At 36.3% G+C, this 16,934-nt stretch overlaps 1 protein-coding gene across 1 annotated transcript in view; it reads left to right on the forward strand.

Moving 5' to 3' along the window:
• Positions 1 to 16,934, forward strand: part of gbe1b (glucan (1,4-alpha-), branching enzyme 1b) — a 149,185-nt gene that overhangs the window by 104,071 nt on the left and 28,180 nt on the right. Inside the window, exons 13-14 of the mRNA XM_079885382.1 lie at positions 1,656 to 1,840; positions 14,690 to 14,820. Coding sequence (XP_079741508.1) covers positions 1,656 to 1,840; positions 14,690 to 14,820 — 316 coding nt within the window. The remainder of the gene's footprint in view (positions 1 to 1,655; positions 1,841 to 14,689; positions 14,821 to 16,934) is intronic.

Consider the following 16,934-nt stretch of genomic DNA (forward strand, 5'->3'; position numbering starts at 1 on the left):
CTTCCCTTGTCTTGGTTTGATAATGGCAGCGGGATTGAAGTTAACATTCACTGCAGGAGGTGCTCTGAGAGGGGAAAGGTACTTTCAGGGTGAAGCCTGCTTACTTGCTTGGGCCTTGATTGGTGGTTATTTACTGGCCTAAGTAAAAAAAAATATATATAATCTGGTCCCTAAATATGGCTTTGGGTCCCTTATCGAATCTTACGCTGCAAGGCTTAATGCTTTTTTTTTTTTTTGCTTTTCTTTGTATTGTTGTAATATCGGTAGAATATGTAAATTAATAATGTTTAATCTCTCTCAGTGTTAGTAATTCACGTTTGTTTGTCAGCAAAAGTCCGCCAGATGACACAAAACTACTTTTGTGAAAACTACAGATAATACTTGCATATTTTTTTTATCCCTTCCCACGGACAGTCGGATTGACAGAGGGTTATTAACAGAACACTTACTTGTACTCGACTGTGTTTTTCTTCTGCGGAACTGACAGAACGTCAGTTTCTTTACGTTTTTCCAGTTTAAAATGTTGACAAACACCGAGGTTTTTCAGATATTCTGTTGCGCCGTTCTCTCCGTATTTACAGTTCTTTGCAGCCTTTAGCTTCCACCTACAACACGCTGAATCCTTCACTGGAGGCCGAAAGAAACTCACTCCTGCTAAACGTTTACTCTTTCCATTCTTACACCTGGGAAGTCGACACCATTATGGCTAAAAGTTTGCTAAGAAGTATTTCCTACTAAAGTAAGCCGGTATTTTACTCTGATCAAGCGTATCCATAGCAGACTGGTGGGAGTGGCCTTGAACAGCAACATGCCCAGTGCATTATGGGTGTTGAAGTTTTCCTTTACCTATTTGACAAAAGGGAAGACAACAGCCTTTTTTCTCTGTTTTCTCAAGTCTGGAAGCAATGACTTCAAAATGTTTATTTTGTATAGGCAGACAAGTTTTATTGAAAGCCCATTTGCCAGTGGTGAAGTACTCCTTTAAGACACGACTTGTATCTGATATCTGTGATTGATCACTTTTAGAAACACTGTTGACCCTCTGGTTTAGAATGTCTGTGCTGTTTAAAATTGAAAAAAAAAATCATTTATATAATTTGTCAATCCGCACAAGATCTGATTCACTTGCACTTAATAGACTCACAGAGATGAATTATTTTCTTAAAAATCTTTTTTCGTGTTTATCTGAAGAAAGTAGGTTGTTTAGGGGGTGGCATGAGGCAGATGCGAAAAAACAATCAGATCTTGTGCAGGTTATTGTGTTTATAGTTGTGCAGCAATATCTGTGTTAGATGTGGGTTCAAAGTAAGATTTTTTTCATGGCAGTGTAAATGAAGCATAAATCTAGAGAATTGTTTAGGTATATTATTTTCCGCCAGACAATAAGAAGTCTCATCTTTTACGAAAACAACAACACCACGCATGATTTAAGATATCATTCATGAAAGTAGCACAAAGTTTAGGGATATAGTTTTGTTCACATCCCTATATGAATCTATTAGCAGTAGTCAAGTCAAGTGGATTTATTGCCAGTAGTATATTGTATAAAATATTGGATTTGTATTAGACACTCAAAGCAACTGCTTTTGAAGCATTTTTCTTCAGTTGAACATGTATTTGTGTAAAACGATCTTCTCTATTGTGTTTAATTGCAGGCAATGAGTTCGGCCATCCAGAATGGCTGGATTTTCCACGAGTCGGCAACAACGAGAGTTATCATTACGCCCGCCGGCAGTTCAACCTTCTGGACACGGATCACCTGCGTTACATTCAGCTGTACTCTTTCGACCGAGACATGAACCGCACGGAGGACAAGTACGGCTGGCTGGCTGCTCCCCCGGTGAGAGAAGATTCACCCCATACAGTTTCCCTCTCTTACCCTGTCTTTCTTCCCAGTGCCAATAAATACTGCTTACTGTTCCTCCTTTATCAGTCCAGCTCTGCACGTAAAACCACAGTTTGGCTTTCTTTTAGTCATCTTCCATGCTCTCAATTGTAACTCGTTGTAACTCTCTTTATATGCAGCATAAAAGCATCTTTCTGTCACCAGAACATCTGCCGTTTCACTAAAACAACTATTAGTCCCTAACCAGCCCTGCAATCTCATTACTCAGTTGCTTTTTAAACAAATTCCCACCCTACCATATGGAAAATCCGTATATGAGTCATAACCTGAGGAAAACAACTCCTGCAGCAGCATGAAGGAATGAATAGACTTGATTTACTGCTGTCGGCCGTGAAGGAGTGAAAGATGGAAGGTAGTGACAGCTTGTCTTAATACAATGTTCTGGGTAAACACCACAAACGCTATCGTCAGCATCCGAGCCATGAAGGATAGAAAATCGTTTTGACTTGTCGCTCAGTTCATAAAAATCAAATCCCCTTTAATAGTTTTAGCTTTAGTTAAGGATGACAACACTGGCGTCCTGACCCATAGAGTTCCATTGTATGTTACTTTTACATGTGGTTGTGTCAGTCTGAACGACATCGAGATGATCATGCAAATGAAGGGATTTGGCAGGGATTATATGGCAGACTGTGTAAATGATTCACTGAAGAAGAATCACTTCCTCCTGTGATCCGCAGCTCATTTTACACCTGCCTCACCTTGTCTGTGTTTTACTTTGACCTTGCCACATTGTTTTATAGATGAGGACTGTGAGCATGTTTGAAAGAATAGGCAAGATTTTTTCTTTTTCAGAGCTCAAGTCAGATTTGACTTTCTGTGGTGCATCATTGAAAATTGCTCAATAAATCAATCAATCATAGGGATGCAACGGTACACGGTAAAATCCCGGACCGTTCGGTCAGCCCTGCACGGGACAATCTACCCTCGTGTCCCGCGGGACTTCGGTTTTGCCATTGAGTTCGCGCTGATCCTTTTAGTTTTTGCTTTAGGCGCCGTTCACATATCGCGCCTAAAAACGCGTAGATTTGCGTAGAAAAGCGCCGCGTTCTCCTTTTTCCAAAGCGCTTGGGCGGTTGCGCTCCGGAGGCGTCTGTCGTTGCTAAAGCAACCATCAGCTGCGCTCTGGTTGGTTCTTGTCACGTGACCTACGGTGCGCTTGCGGCATTCTGAAAAGTTGAGAATTTTCTCCACTGCTGGGGACATCGTTAGTGCCAACCGGTCTCGCCTTGCACCAGACAGTGTTGATAGACTCATCTTTTTGCACAAGAATCTCTCAATAGTGGATGAGTAAATAACATTGCACTTTGTATCCTGAATGCAGTATTTTTTTATTATATTATTTTGCTCTGATTTTTTTATTCAAAGCACAAGCTAATTTATGTTTGTTAAAGGTAAAAGTGCACTTTTTCTTTCACATTGATCACTTCATATACCAGTTATCAAGGTTTGGAATTGGGATCCACTTGAATATTTTGAAGTGTGTTTGTTTACATTTTGTATTTCATAAGTGATAGTTGAAGAGGTTGTATTACTTAGTGTTGTTCAGTACAGACTAGAGTGTTAATTTATTCCATACATTGATGTTCTTCCTACTGTGACATTCTGTTTATGCTCATAAGAAAAATAAAACATATTTTTGGGATGAAATAGCAGTCTCTTTCTGCACAAAACATGTACCGAAACCGAACCGAGACCGTGGCCCAAAAACCGAGGTACGGACCGTACCGTGGGCTATCTGTACCGTTGCACCCCTAATCAATCAATCAATCAATCAATCAATCAATCAATAAAAAGCAATGCTGCTTTGCAGGAGCAATTAATAGAAAATTGTCAAATTGAAAACTGTCAAGTCACATGAAAGCCCGGCCAAAAAATGATCTCCGCACAATTTGGCATGTTTCATTGTGTTATCACAAGTAAAATAATTGACTCCAAGCACAACGATTTGCAGCGTCTCAGTCTCACAGGATTAGTTGTACTATATATATATATATATATATGTAAATGAATTGTGACTTCAGATGTTATCTGTAATGTTTACGGTCTTTGCAGAGAGGAAGTGTCTCGTCGGCCCGCCGAGCTGATGTTCACTACTGTAATGAATATGAACATAACTTTTAAATAAACAGGGGAAATTCCTGACTTTAAACAAATAACAATTTGCATGCTTAGGGCGTTTGCATTGTAAGAATTATACTGGGAGACTTATATAAAAAGATATAAAAACGGTGTCTTGTTAGGCAATGTTTCCTCAGTGAAATCACACAATTTCCTATTAATTCAATTGAACGCATGAGCTTTCTAGGGGATACCAATATGGCGGCGCGGTGTGGTGTGGTGGCTTAACTTTCTATGACGTCATGAGCAATCCAGTTCTTTATATACGTAGATCAATGACGTAAACATTTGAGAAAGAAAGCGCATGTGTAACAATATAATGGATCCGTGTGTCATGTCTTAAAGGGTTAGTTCACCCAAAAATGAAAATTCTGTCAGTAATTTCTCACCCTCATGTTGTTCCAACCCCGTAAGACCTTCGTTCATCTTCGGAACACAAATTAAGATATTTTTGATTAAATCTGAGAGCTGGATCACCTCTCCATAGGCTTCTAAGACATTATAACTTGCTGGCCCAGAAAATGTATTAAAGACATCGTTAATATAGTCCTACAGTGACTACAGTGGCTCAATCTTAAGTTTATAAAGCGACGAGAATACTTTTTGTGGGCCAGCAAGTTATAATGTAACGAGTGGTTATTTCAGTCAAAGTTGCTCTTCTATCAGCTTGAATCAGTCGGCCCATTCTCCTCTGACCTCTAGCACCAACAAGGCATTTTCGCCCACAGGACTGCCGCATACTGGATGTTTTTCCCTTTTCACACCATTCTTTGTAAACCCTAGAAATGGTTGTGCGTGAAAGTCCCAGTAACTGAGCAGATTGTGAAATACTCAGACCGGCCCGTCTGGCACCAACAACCATGCCACGCTCAAAATTGCTTAAATCACCTTTCTTTCCCATTCTGACATTCAGTTTGGAGTTCAGGAGATTGTCTTGACCAGGACCACACCCCTAAATGCATTGAAGCAACTGCCATGTGATTGGTTGATTAGATAATTGCATTAATGAGAAATTGAACAGGTGTTCCTAATAATCCTTTAGGTGAGTGTATATATGTATATATATATGTATGTATGTATGTATGTATGTATGTATGTATGTGTGTGTGTGTATATATATATATATATATATATATATAAATATAAATGAGCTGATCTTTGAGCACATCTTGGGTGTCTGACGTTTATAATTGCTGTGTAACATCCTTGCCTTTTCTAAGGTATATAATCGACATTAAAAACATTTGCACCCACTCAGATACCCAACTCTCTCCCCACAGCTCTGACAGAGTGGTAACAAAGTATCGCTCCAGTGAGACGAGCGTATGTGTGCGTGAACTGAATTCTTTATTCCTTCCTCTGTTTCTTTTTTTGAGCTGCTGCTAATGCAGTCTGTGGATGGACACTGGGGTGGGACAGTGTGTGGAATAGGGTGGGACAGTGGAACACCTTTTTTAATAATTTTAAAAATAATAAATAACTAATATATTAATAAACAAATAAATAAATGCTGTTCTTTTTAACTTTCTATTCATCAAAGAAAAATAAAAGCATCACGGTTTCTGCAAAAATATTAAGCAGCACAACTGTTTTCGACATTGATAATTAGAAATGTTTCTTGAGCAGCAAATCAGCATATTAGAATAATTTCTGAAGGATCATGTGACACTGATCCTGAAAATTCAGCCTTGCGTCACAGGAATAAATTAATTTTAAAATATATTAAAATAGAAAACAGTTCAAATTGTATTATTAATGAAATATATAGTGTTGATAATGAAATGTATTTAATTATATAATATTAGTTTGTCTGATGACAGTTGACAGATGTGAACGCAATAGATTTTTGTTGCGATGAACACAACGGACAAATTCACCCTAGAGAAGTCACTTTTCATTTCACGTTTTTATTAATCTTGATTTCTCACAACTTGTGTGCTTCTTCTGGGTGACTGGGAGTGAACGGAGTCGCTAATAGAGTCTCATGAACGTGCAGCCGTGTACAGAAGACCAGCGGCCAAGGTCAGGATTTTTTCGATTAGATTTTGATTTGTTTTTCACCAAACCTTATCATATTCCTCCAAAACACTTGGAATATATGACACGTGTAGCATCGGATCATCCTGTGAAACTTTTGCATCTGTCAACCAGCATAACAAAAAATGTTTCTGTAGAGAATCACCTAAGAAAAAGGAAAAAAGGCTGTATAGCATTAGAACAACACCAGGGTGAGTAAATTATGACTTGATTTTCATTTTATGGTAAATATCCTTTTAAAACGATTAAAAAGCGTATGACACATGCTGTTTCAAGACATGTCAGCAAATTCTGAATGCCAAATGATTGCAGACATTTCTAATTGGCTAAAAAAAAAAGTGGTATTCCCCAAATAAAATCTCACTCAAACCCACAAATTGTGAGACAAGGAAGCATTACGAAACTAGCCAAATGAGATAATCTTTCAGAAACTTATTTAAAATCATTGCAGCATTCACCATGTTGCTTTATTATCTCCATGATATTATAAACTTGATCTCTAGCAGAAATCACAACAACTGTATCAAGAATTTTCGAGATATCCTCCGGCCCTGCAGGGGACTTCACTTGAAAAGCCGGTTTCATGAGCCACCCGCTAATTTGAAACGGTTTCTCAGCAGGCTTCTAAAGACTAAAGCTGTGATTTTGAGCCAAGCACTGTTTACGTGCCGCTCCAATCATACAGAATGCCCGCTGTGCAGCAAACAGGGCCGCTGTTCAGTTACTCATCTCTGCTCCTGCTTTCTGTCTGTCTTGCTGAGGGCCAGTCATACAATATTTACAGTACGTCCACTACTGCACACAGCAGGTCATATACAATATGTCTAGACGCGAGCATCTCAAATTCTCTAGTTCTGTGGATTTTTTCAAAATAGTTTTGTTTACATGAGTTTTTGTATTTTAGAGTCAGCGTGAAATACACTGAACCTCAGTGCCTGCTCTCATTTTACAATACATAAGATAAAAATAGTGATGCAAACAGCTAAAAAAAATGGCATTATCAGTTTTGGCTGAAAGAGAAAAAGCTCAAAAATATGAGCTGAAAATAAATGCCTAAATCGAAAATAAAAATGAGACTTTGCTAGAAAATGTGATCTGTTAAGCAGCATACATAACAAATAGTCTTGTGTCATATATCATTGCAAAAGTCTCAACTAGCAGAATACAACAAGCATAATCGTTTCATGCAGAGACCAGCCGATGCAACCATACGCATGCAGCTTTTAGGCCGCGTTTTGGTTTGTAGCCTCACCAAACATTACTAAACCATAGTAGATCACATAAATGTATTTAGAGCTGGTGTTCTCGATTCAAGTGAGCCCAATAATACAACACATGGATCTTGAGATAATCCTCATACATGCTGCTTTACTGAAGCTATACGTCATCCGAGATCCGATCGCGTCGCGGTGATGATGATGCGCATTTGACAACATCTGGAAGGTCAATGAATTTAAACTGGATCTCAGGTATGGTGGGTGGGTATAATGGGGAGGGACTTAAAACAGTCATCCAAATCCTCAGTAATGCACCAGTATTTGCCAAAGATCTGTCAGAGCAGTTTCTACATTTGTGCCCTGAGCAAAGCAGTGCTTATTCATCAATGAGAAGCTGTGGAAGTTAAAAACATTGGCTAACTTAATCGAACGCAGAAATGCAATAGAACCCGCAAGCATCCTGAGGGTCCTCTAAACAGCAAGGACGTTTGGAGAGGGCCAGTGCTCTTGTGTCAAAAAGTTTCCTCTGCATTCCAGTTAAATCCCCTCAAAATCAGGAGTTTTATATCACTAAAAATATTGAGTTTTTTACTCTAGGCAGTTTCCGCAACCAAATAAAACATTTACATACACTCTGTCCTAGTGAGTTATCTTATAATATTGTGAAATATCCCTGTTTCCTGTTGTATTGTATTTTAAAATGCAATTTATTCCTGTGAAGAGCTGAATTTTTTAGCAGTCATTTCAGTGTCACACAATCCTTCAGAAATAATTCTAATATGCTAAATTGCTGCTCAATAAACATGTTCTTATTAAATCGGTTTTCTTATTGGTCAATTTAATGTGTCCTTGATGAATACAAATATTAACTGTCACTCTCCTTTTTCACCTTTTTCATCTAAACTTAAATGGTTTTAATTAGAGCCCGACCGATATGGATTTTTGGGGGCCGATGCCGATATTAACTCGAAAAGAGCCGATTTATAAGCCGATATTTTGATTTTGAAAATAAACTGGATATTAGACCCATTTCTTATAAACTGCACTTACACAATATTCAATAGCAAAATATCTGCCTGTTCTATGTATGTGGGCTGTATAAATGCATTTTCCAGAAGGGATTATGTTAAAAAAAAGCCTTAGACTCAGCCATACTAAAATAATATAATGCAGTTTAAAAAAATATATATATTTTTTAATTAACTTTATTGTCACAACAGAACAGAATATATTAAAGTTCTGATAAATATAATGTATATTAAAAATACAAACTTAAGATATGAAACTTAAAGTCCTATTATTAGTAACTATTATTATTATTAATATTGACAGTAATAATTAAAAAAAAATCAATGATGATGATATTATTATTATCATCATCATCATTTGTATTATTATTAAACAAGACAAAGGTCACTCCTAATTCTATCCATCTATTCCATCAAGCTACAACAAACCATTTTCAATCATCATTTGCTGCCTGCCTTCTAAAATCTACTACTTAGTGATGCACTAAATACATTATGTGAGGTAATTAACACATGGTTACCGAGTCGATCGTTCCCTGGGATGCGCGTTTACAGGCATCATCTAGGAAAACAGTCTCGACTAATCGAGTCACGAACGCCGTGCTACGTTAGATTTCACAAACGTAATTCCTATCGACCTGCTCACTTATGACGAATGGCTGTAAATGCGTAATGTACTGTCTTTATAAAGTATCTTCTTATTAAACTGTCTGTACACTTACAAAGTTCTCAATGCTTCGGTTTGCATGTAGGGACCCTCATTATGCTACCGCGTTAGTGTGAGGCTATTTTGAGCCTTGTTAGTGGTATTAACTAGCGATTTACTTTTACTTACTCTGTGCCCCATATAATAGCGTTTTAAGATCATCTGTTTTTAGAGATAAAACTCTTTACATTCGATTTTCATGAAAACGCATCCCAGGGAACGATCGACTCGGTAACCATGTGTTAATTACCCCTACAGTAACGCACACTTGGATTTGACACACGTGTAAAAGAAAAGCTAACTTTTATGCACAGGCTAGCTGCTATGTTTGATACTTTTTCTCTATGTCTTAAATGTTCACTCCTCGCGTGCCTAACTTACGTTTTACAATGCAGGGACTGGAACAACAGATATGCTAGTTATAAATACAGTAATCATTACTTTATTTAGGTAGAATAAGTTCGTTGTGATTTCCAAGCTCATTGATGTTAGCAGTCTTCCTTGTAGAGTGCCCTCTGGTGGACTAACTATGCTAATGCAGCGCCAACACTCATAACATGGTTGCAGGGTGTTTCGTCCGCTTTTATTTTATTTTTTAAATATTCATTTATCGGCCGTTATAAATGCCGATACCGATAGTTTGGAAAATGCCTAATATCGGCCGATAATATCGGCCCGCCGATATATCGGTCGGGCTCTAGTTTTAATTCATGAAAGCTTTTGAATACAGACCTAAGGTTATTGCCTAAGACATACCTAAGACATTTAGCAGATTATTGCACTTCAGAAAAATTGAAGTGTAAAAAAGTTAAAGATGTTTATGTTTACTGTAAAGCAAATGTACTATACTAAAAAAATATTTAATACAAAATCTATTTCATGAAATAATTTTTACTTTAAAATTGCTATAAAATTGTGACCTTGTCGCAACTCGGACTTTCTAACTCGTAATAAACTAGTAATTCAGACTTTTTTTCTCACGATCGCGAGTTTATATCTCACAATTCTGACTTTTTTTTTTTTTTTTTTTTTTTTTGTGTGAGATATAAACTCGTAATTGTGAGTTATAAAGTCCGAATTGTGACAAACTCGCAATTGTAAGGGGAAAAAAATTCATTTTTTTATTTTCTATTCTGTGGTGGAAACTAGTTGTTATAGAAACTAGTCGTTTATAAATCTAGTAGCGTTGCCAAACCTTCAGACTGACGGCAGAAGGTCTGGACTTCATGGCAACATTCATTGGCCAAAGGCCGCCCAAAAGTTCATCTGAATGACATGTAAAACAACCAGTGATGGTTCGTTTTGTTCAGCATCATGTTTAGAGGCGTGGAAATGTAAAGTAATTTTTATGCTGTTTATGCCGTGAATTTCACATATATCATTTGCTTTTGAAAATCCAGCGTTTAGTTGATCATGATAAGCACTCACTGTCACAGTTGGAAACACAACAGATTTCTTCTTCCATGAGGGGGCTTGGCTTCATGACGACTTTGTTTCCATGCAGAACGTTAAAGAACACGACGCGCTCATCTCCCTGAATTCCTGTAGAATTTATCCAATCAAATGACGACTTAGAAACTCATGAAGTGTTTCCAATTGTGTGTGCCACATGCATCGAACGTTAGGCCAACGTCTGAGGCTCAGACTTGGTGGAAACAAGCTTCCCTAGGAAACTCACAACCTGTGATTCGTACGCTTTTATAGGACACTTGTGTCCCTCCTTTGAGAACACCTTATTTGTAAGCATGCTTTTAGCTATGAAATGAGACCAGGCATGACGGGAAACTCTATTAAAACACTAAAGCTGATTGTGTATGCACTAAGGGATATAGTTCCAGCACTCCATAATACACATTATCTCCTGTGCACCAGTTTGGCGCCAGTATATCATGACAATGAAGAGCATTGCCTCACCTCCTTACTCGTATGTCTACTTCAAAAGATCCGCTTCTGTGCCAGCCATGTCGATGAAAATGTAACCCCTCAGATCGAGACTATTTACAGTAAATTCCTCCAAAATGCAATACTCATGTTACTGTTGCAAAGAATGAGGAGTGGCTACTGGAATTAAATGTTTCCTTCCTTCGATCCTTGTCATTTACAAATGAGTTATAGTGAATTTGCTAGAAGCATGTTTTGTGCTAGATTGATGTGGTTAAATCCACATTATGAAAAATGAAAGGTAGTTTTGTAGGACTGACCAGCATTAATGCCTGTTTTTGATAAATGAGATGATAAAAATATGTGGCTGACACTATTGGTTACTGCACATTTTAAAACCAAATAAAGACACTGGCATGTATAGACAGAAATGTGAAGGTTACATTCAATACTGAGGTTTGTTTTCATCATAGTATTAAACATGAAAAAAAAATACATTCTTTATAACATTCTCTAATTAATCTTTAAAGTAATTCGGGTCAGTTGTGATGTGGACTTTATGGAGCATAAGCTAAGTATGAATGCTGCAGAAAAGACAACACGTTCTCATTCCCAACTCGTCACATATGGACGCTTGGTCAGGACACCTTGGCGTCACTCTTAACCAGAGGTGGGAGTAAGTCACACATGTTCAAGTCACAAGTAAGTCTCAAGTCCCTACCATCAAGTCTCAAGCAAGTCTAAGTCTCAAGCAAGTCTAAGTCTCAAGCAAGTCAAGTCAAGTCAAGTCAAGTCAAGTCAAGTCAAGTCAAGTCAAGTCAAGTCAAGTCAAGTCAAGTGGTTCACTTCAAGCAAGTCAAGTTCAGTCCTGCTAAGGGTCAGGTCAAGTCGAAGTCAAGTTACAATACCAAGTTTATATTGGCCTCAAACTTATTTATTTTTCCCTCAAAAATGATTACCTTTCTTATACATTTATATCATAATATTCATATTATGAATATATATATATATTCGTCCGATATCCCTTGCCAGTTATTCTGCGTACAGCAAATCTTCTTGTATGAATATGGTCAATTTCTAGGGTGTATATCCAAAAAGAAACGATGCTGGGAGATGTTTTTGTATTTAACACACTCACCGCGATGTTGGCTATGTTTTTTCTGGGCTTGTGCAGCGTCACGCAATCGCGCAGAATCTGATGACTGGTGTCCGTTGCTTTCATTTTGTTCATCAATTGATGTTGCGATGATTTATATAAAAATGTATATCAAGTCATTCTCGAGTCATTAAGTTCAAGTCAAGTTAAGTCTCGAGTCATTGGATCTCAAGTCAAAGTCAAGTCGAGTCATTTTCTTAATTTAGTCAAGCAAGTCTCAAGTCCTTAAATTTGCGACTCGAGTCTGACTCGAGTCAAGTCATGTGACTCGAGTCCCCCATGATCTCTGCTCTTAACACACCCTTTAGCGGCATTTTTCGACGTGCAGGGCACTCCATTGCTTTTAATGAGAAACCTTTGGCGTCATGCACAGACGCGATGAGCATGGGAATTGTATCATCATAATAAAACAGCGCTGACCCGGCGAGGAATCTCTACAAGACCCCTGAGGGTGTCATGTGTCTGTATCTGGCACCAAGACATTAGCAGCAGATCCTTCAAGTCCCGTATGTTGAGAGGTGGAGCCGCCGTGGATTGATCTTGTTGGTCCAGCACATCCCACAGAGGCTTAACTGGATTGAGATCTGGGGAATTTGGAGGCCAGCGCAACACCTTGAACTCTTTATCATGTTCCTCAAACCATTCCTGAAGAATGTGTGCAGTGTGGCAGGAGCTTTATCCGGCTGAAAGAGCCACTTCCACCAGTAACACCATTGTCATGAAGGGCTGTATCTGCTCTGCAACAATGTTTAGGTAGGTGGCACGTGTCAAATATATGTCCTCATGAATGGCCGAACCCAAGGTTTCCCAGAAGAACTTTGACCAGATCATCACACTCCCTTCACGGCTTATCGTCATCCCACTGTGCATTCTGCTGTCATCACTTCCCCAGGTAAACGTACACAGCGTGATGTAAAAGAAAATGTTCCGAAGCTCATATGCCCATTGTAGACTCTTTCGGCGGAGGACTTTTGGTCTGTGTGCAATGCACTGTGTTGTGACACATTTCTCCCATAACCTTATAAATCTTTAAAATTTTGTGTGACTTGTGGCACAGTAGACCTTCTGTTGGCTCAAACCAGACAGGATAGCCTTCATTACCCTCGTGCATCAATGAGCCTTGGGTGGTAAAAAGTGATGTCAAGAGGTCCTGACCAAGCATCCTTAATGCAAGTAAATCTAACTATTCTTGCTCCCTTCATCTGAATCTCCTATCTGTTCAATTCGAGCGTTTCTTATCTCTCTTTCGAATTCATATCCCAAATTGGCTGACTGTCTGGGCCACCAAAAATAGCGGGGCAGAGTGACATTGATAATCTCTGTTAATGGCACATTACAGACTGGTTTTTCTGCTGGAAACCAGCAGCTGAATCATTCGCAGTCGTCTGCCGCTGACAGCTGGAGTTTTGCCCCTAGAGTGTCATCTCTGCATTTCAGTTGAATAAAAAAAAATCTGCTCTTCAAAAGTTTGGAGTTTGAGTAGTTTGACGGGTCTGTGTTTTGCAGGAGAAAGATCTTCAGTGGAGGGAATCCTTTGAAAATCTTTTTCTATATTAGAAGGGAAATATTTTCGATGTTTATTTTATGTGAAATTATATGGTTGCAAAAATAAGCGGATCTGGGCCACCAAATCTCCAATATATGATACACATACTATTAGAGATAAACACTACTTAAAAATATTAAGTCATAAAGCAAAAATACATAAATGTTTAATTTGAATTTTACACAAAGAATGTGTTCTATTTAATTTGTACTTTTTAAGAATGTAGTCATTCCCAATCTTTTTTCTTCTATTTATTTATATATTTATTTGTTTGTCTGTTTATTAGATATACATACATAAATGATAAATGACTGGTGAAGTGTAATACATTTTATTTATTATTATTTCAAATTTGTATTGTCTCTTCTTTAATTGTTTTTATCTTGTATTTAATCTGTTATCCTTTAGCAAAATGAAGCTTCTTGCATACTTAAAAATGTAACTTTCTCTAAGACTTTTATTTATAAATAATGATTTAAAATAATAAATCACAAAGGAATTTTTTTTATTTTTACACTTACTTACCTTTTCCTTTTAAGAGTCATTCCCAATGTTGTTATCTCAGAAATATTTATTTTGCATTAATTAACATTATTATCTAATCAACAATTTTATATATTGATTTAGGGTTGTAATATGTAATGTATTTTATTTTTATATTATTTTATACATTATGAATAATATATACATGTGTATTCATATACATAAACAATAAATGAATGGTAAATAAGTGTAATACATTTTATTTATTATCATTTTCATAGTATGAACATTTTCATAAGAGGTCAGGTTTTTATCTTAACTTCTTGCATACTATGAAAGTTCAGTGCGACGAGAGACTTCCTGTAAGACAATCCATCTTACAGAAGAGCGGTTTAATAACATCGAGAATGATTAGCAATGAGTTCATACACAGGGCATGAAAAGTTGTGGGATTTTCAGCAATATCCGTACAGATAGGACCCGTAACGTTACTGCTAAAGATCAAACATGCATAGGCTGAGATACAGAATGTGTGATTAAAAGCACACAAATCTCATGCAATCCCACTGCTTAATCTTTGATCTCTGTCTCTCTCTCTCTCTCTATAGGCTTACGTCAGCGCCAAGCACGAGGGAGACAAGGTGATAGTCTTCGAGAGGGCTAACGTCATCTTCATCTTCAACTTCCACCCGACCAACAGCTACAGCAACTATAGAGTCGCTGCGGGGCCGGCGGGGAAGTATCCTTCACTTCTGCTGAGCTCTTCATGCTGTAATGCTCATTCAGGACGCAGATGCTGGGAAGTCTGTTGTACAGGGCTCAAACTGAGTATTTCTGAACTAAAATAAATCTAAATAGAAATATTAAAGGTTAAAGGTAATGTTATTTCATAGCTTTATTTTAATAATTGAAATTAAAATTAAATATAAAAATTAGATGGAAAAAAACTTGAACGAAAATGTGAAAGTACTAAAATTACTAAAATTAAAACTGAAATTTAAAAATAAATAAAGCTAAGAATAAAAAATAAAGCTAAGCTAAAAATATAAAAAATGGCAAAACAACTAAAATAAATATAAATATTTTAAAAAAAACTCACATGATGACATCTCACATAACAAAATTACTAAAACTTAAACTAAAATTACAGTGTACACTACAAATCTAAAAATAAAATGTAATTCAAAATATCAATATATACTGTAATATCTTATAAACAATACCAAAATAACACTGCTTATAAAACAAGCAAACAAACAAAATAAAACAGCTGTTATTGTAAAATTTCATAATTAATTAATTAATTCATTCATTAATTCATTGAAATAAAGGTTATATATAAAATGAAAAACAAATAGATGAAAATTTTAAAATTAGAAAAAAAAACTTAAATGAAAATTTGAAAAGAACTCAAATTAATAAAACTGAAATAAATCAAATTAAGATGACAAAACACAACAAAATTTCTAAAACTGAAATACAAATATAGATATAGAATATATAGCTAAATATAGAAAACGAATAAATATCACAACGCATATAAGAAAATTACTAAAACTTAAACTAAAAATACATTGTAAACTGCAAATATATTCAAAATATTAATAAAAGCTATAGTATAAATAACACCAAAATAGCACAAATAATTTTATGGTAAGATTCCATAACAAAATTAATAGAAATAAAGCTGAAAAATAATGGAAAAAAAACCCTGAAACTTAAAAAACGTAAACGGAAATAAGAAAGTACTAAAATTAATAAAACTAAATATAAATCTTTTAAAAAATGCATATATATGACGGAACACATAACAAAATTGCTAAATCTTATACTAAAATTATAATGTAAACTACAAATGTACAAATAAAAATTAATTCAAAATATAAATACATACTATAATGTAAACAATACCAAAATAGCACTAATAATGTTTGGGTAAAATTTCATAACAACTTTGCTTCATTAATTGAAATAAAGCTGAAAAACAAGTACTAGATGAAAAACTGAAACTTAAAAAGCTTAAAAAAAAAGTTAAAAAGTATATATGTATATATATATTAAATGTAAATTAGAGCTAAGTTGTAATGTTTAAAAACTAACAAAAATGACAAAGCACATAACAAAATTGTTCAAATCTAAACCAAAATTACAATGTAAACTACAAATATAAAAAAGAATTCAAAATCTTTATAAATACTATAATATAGCTAATACCAAAATAACACTAACTGTTATGGTAACAATTCTGTTATTGTTTGCTCATCCTTATTAAGTTCTTCAGAGAAACTCAAAATCATTTTGAATATTGAATATTGTACTGGTCAAAAAGCACCATAAAAGTGGTCCGTATGACTAGCGAGGCCATACAATAGCTTTTGACCCAAAGTAAATTATAATGCAGAACAAAATGTGCTCAAAAACATTAACACCACATCTCACCCAGAGTCATTCGGAGTCTTAAGCTGTGCATTATTTTTTCCATAACATGAATCTCCCTCACGGTCCGTAACCATCCCTCAAATGTCCGAGGCATTTTCTAAAGCCATTTAATTGTGATGTTCTTCTTTGCAGCAACTAGGAGTATTCTTAGTAGCACACAAAAGCTTTTGTGTGACGAAATGGCCAAAATGGCCACAATTTGAATTTGCAGTGACATGAGGGAGTGTAAATGAGGTTCATTGAAATATTTGATTGTGTACAGCGGGGTTATCTGCATCCGTGCCGGTGTGAAACTGCAGAACGGGAAGGAGAAACCAGCTTTCAGATGCAAACAGCTGAGGAGCTGCAGAAATAGCTGTCATTATAAACACGCAGGAGAATTTGCCACACATTACAGTGTGTGTGTGTGTGTGT

The sequence above is a fragment of the Squalius cephalus genome, assembly GCF_949319135.1.
Source record: "Squalius cephalus genome assembly, chromosome: 11".
Lineage (NCBI taxonomy): Eukaryota > Metazoa > Chordata > Actinopteri > Cypriniformes > Leuciscidae > Squalius > Squalius cephalus.